General features: G+C 34.9%; 1 protein-coding gene across 1 annotated transcript; it reads right to left on the reverse strand.

Moving 5' to 3' along the window:
• Positions 1–272: 272 nt before the first annotated feature.
• LOC128648052 (putative nuclease HARBI1) lies at positions 273–2,660 on the reverse strand. Its single transcript, XM_053700736.1, has 4 exons — positions 1,704–2,660; positions 1,338–1,416; positions 459–760; positions 273–369 (listed from the first exon to the last, which is right to left on the reverse strand). The coding sequence occupies exons 1-4, from the start codon at positions 2,368–2,370 to the stop codon at positions 365–367; spliced, it is 1,053 nt and encodes a 350-aa protein (XP_053556711.1). The 5' UTR covers positions 2,371–2,660; the 3' UTR covers positions 273–364.
• Positions 2,661–3,523: the final 863 nt, after the last annotated feature.

Here is a 3,523-nt window from a genome sequence, read left to right on the forward strand (position 1 = left end):
GTAAGATCAGGAGCAGCATAGAACCTATGTTGGAGCTGTTTATTGTTGCCAACATACAGTATATATCCTGTCTGTCATTGGTTCACCCATGTACTCAATTTTATTAACCAGGAGTGCATAGCTGCTCTTTAAATAATTATACCAAGAGAACAAAGTCATATTTGGAATATAATTAAAATGATATTTTAGATAATTATGTTATACATAAATCATAAGATGAATGCATTGATTAGTACATAGCTGGAAATAAAGAAACATTCACCATGACTATATTTGAGTAAAGTATACATTTATTTAGGGAAAATGTGGTAAATATAGGGATGAGGAGAGAGGGAGGGGAGTGGTATTCCATTTCTGAGAATCTTCAATCTGTAAAACATTAAAAGAAAAAAATGTGTATTATTAAAAAACATAATCATAAATAACTAAAAGGTCTCATTACAATACTATAAAAATACCTGAAAAGAATTCTTGAATAGTTGCAGATCTCTCCAAATGGGCATTGAGGGGTTGTGGATGATTAATTACATCAGGCTCAAAGATTTCACCTGGGGGCTGTGGTGTTGGAAGTAAGTCGTTCAACATCCCATGCTCCTGTGCCATGTTGTGTAGACAGCAACATGCCACTATGATTTTAATAGCTTTTTCCGGACTGAATTGGAGATCCCCCCCTGATCTGTCCAGGCAGCGAAAGCGCATTTTTAGAACACCAAACAGTCGTTCTATTATAGCACGTGTTCGGATATGTGCTTCATTATATCTGTATTAAAAGAACAAGAAATATGATTATAATATATAATGTGAAGACAAATCAAATACTAATGAGCTAACTACATTCCTGGTTTGATCTTATAAATCTTTAAACCATTTTATATATATATAAATATATTTATATTGAAGCATAGAGATTTATAAATGCTTCACTGATAATAGATGATTTGTATTTTGACTGTCCCTTTAAAGGCACTCAGTACAACATTGTTATGTCTGTGATAGTGATATATACACACACACACAAGATAATCAAGCAACAAATGTATGTGCACAAACACAGATATATAGCTTAATAAAGGGGCAGGAGCCCCGAAACGTTGCTCAATAAAGGTGCTGTTGCTCCACATAGAGTGCTACCTGTGTGTTCTATTTCATTACATTTACTGGGACTTTGGAAAAGGAGGTCCTCCAGGTTTGCACCTACATTCACCCAAGAGTGATTTAAAGGGACATTCCTATGAAGTGTGTACTGGTCCTACTTTTCTACAGATTATAGTGAGCATTTTGCAAGGCACAATCAATATTTCTGACACACATGAGCAGAAAATAAATATATATTTTACCTTAATTCAGCAGGCCCAACAACCTGGTTCTCTTTCAATGGTGTCCAAATCCATTTTTTAAGAGGATATGCAGAATCTGCTAAAATATGAATGCATAGATATACAGTATATATATATATAGATATAGATATAGATAGATAGATAAACACACATCTTTCCATAAAGCAATGTATGACATGAAATAATGTTATGCATATGTCTTACTATGACATAGTTAATATATATCTTTTAAATGATTAACAATTTATTTATTTAATCAATTTCACCCCCTTAGACACATACATAAAGGATTATAAAGCAATGAAACAATAAAATGTCAAAATATTGAACACATGAAGGCATCATAATATATACATAAACACTTACCGAGGAGATGTCCTTCAGGCATTTGATTTGTCTCAAACAATCTCCACACACCAGAATTCCTGAGGATGTAGGCATCATGGCTACTTCCTGGGAACCCTGCCACAACATTTAATATGCGCATGTTTGCATCACATATAATCTGCACATTTAAGGAGTGGAAGTGTTTCCTATTTCTAAATATTATCTCCCTGCGCACAGGGGGTCTTAGGGCAATATGAGTGCAGTCAATGGCCCCAAGGACATTGGGTATGCCACCTAAAAGAAAAAAGTCCCTCTTAACATCACGCCAACCTCTGGGTGATGTGGGGAAAAAAATAAATTTTCTGCAATTATCATAAAGTCCATCAATAACTTTTGAAAGATGCTTAGAAAGAGTGGACTTATGCACCCCAGTTACAATGCCCCCTGTCACCTGAAAGGATCCAGAAGCCAAAAAATGAAGTGCCCCTAGTAGTTTGGTCATTCCAGGGACAGCCCTGCTTGAATAGCCCTGGCTTTCCAGCCTATCTTGCAACAGGGCATATAACTGATATATTTTCTCCCTGTTGAGCCTGAAACTTTCAAACACCTGCTGCTCATTCAGGGTTTCTATATCCAGCCTCACTCTGGGGATGTCAGGCCTACGCTGTCTAACTTCAGCATTGTCAGCTTCTCTCTCACCCTGCATTTTGAAATATCTGTTCTGAGGTTAGGCTAGGTGTGGTCTTTTTTTTATAGCTGTGTGTTGCTTGTTAACATATGTGAAACTGGTGATTGCAATGAATAACATGGGGGGGAGGGCTTATCTTCATCTCATCTAATCCTTAATTTAATGAACAGTTTGAAAGTATATACTTACTCATGACTTTTATTTTTGATATGAAATATAATTTCAACATATATGTAGTTACATATCGGAAATTCAAAGACACTGAATGTAATTATTATATTTTTCAATTTAAATATATCAGCCTTTATCATAACAGTTAAAAGTAATTATTAAAATTATATGATTTATATAGGTCAAATATATATATACAATTATCATACATATATACATGTAGGAGAAGATTATTATTAGATAAAATTATATTTCTATATGTAATTTTTTTTTGATTTTCAATTTCAATGAGAAACAGGCCTCAAAAAGCTCTTTTTTCCTCCTTTACACCTAGTTGAGCTGGGGGTAATATGTCTCAATGTATCGACAGCCTCTGACAGTGTATTAACGGTTAGCGCTTTCAATGGAAACCTGGTATAATTTATCGATTAACGGCTTATATTACTTTCTATGGGACGCGAAAATCTTTTCGGCAGCCGAAGTCCGGAAGCCGATATTAAGGTATAACGCGCCATTGGAAACAGTCGTTAAACGCTATTGCTTTCGACAGCATATTTAACGGTTTGCGAGTGCACGCAAACTGAATTACGACTCAATGGAAGCGAGGCCATAGTTTGTAACTGATACAGTGAAATATAAAACTCACTATAGGAGATAAACAATTTACCATACAATAATTAACAAGGTAACGGGAATCTAATAATACAGCCAACACTCAATTTGAGTGACTATATAGTATCAGAATAATTAACAAAATTGGGTAACATGGGATTACATACGGGCTATAGTGGAGACAGATATTTCTTAACATAAATGTTTTAGAACTATTGCTAAGCTGTCACACAAGCTAGCTAAGGGAATACGGGTGTAATAATTAGCCGTATGCTATGTGGATAACGTAGTAGCAGAATTTAATAATTCTATAATCAATGCTAAATATTAAGATACAGACATACGGCTCATATTTAACTACAGCCGGGCACTATTAAGCGGCTCACAA

This window comes from Bombina bombina, chromosome 2 (assembly GCF_027579735.1).
Source record: "Bombina bombina isolate aBomBom1 chromosome 2, aBomBom1.pri, whole genome shotgun sequence".
Taxonomy (NCBI): domain Eukaryota; kingdom Metazoa; phylum Chordata; class Amphibia; order Anura; family Bombinatoridae; genus Bombina; species Bombina bombina.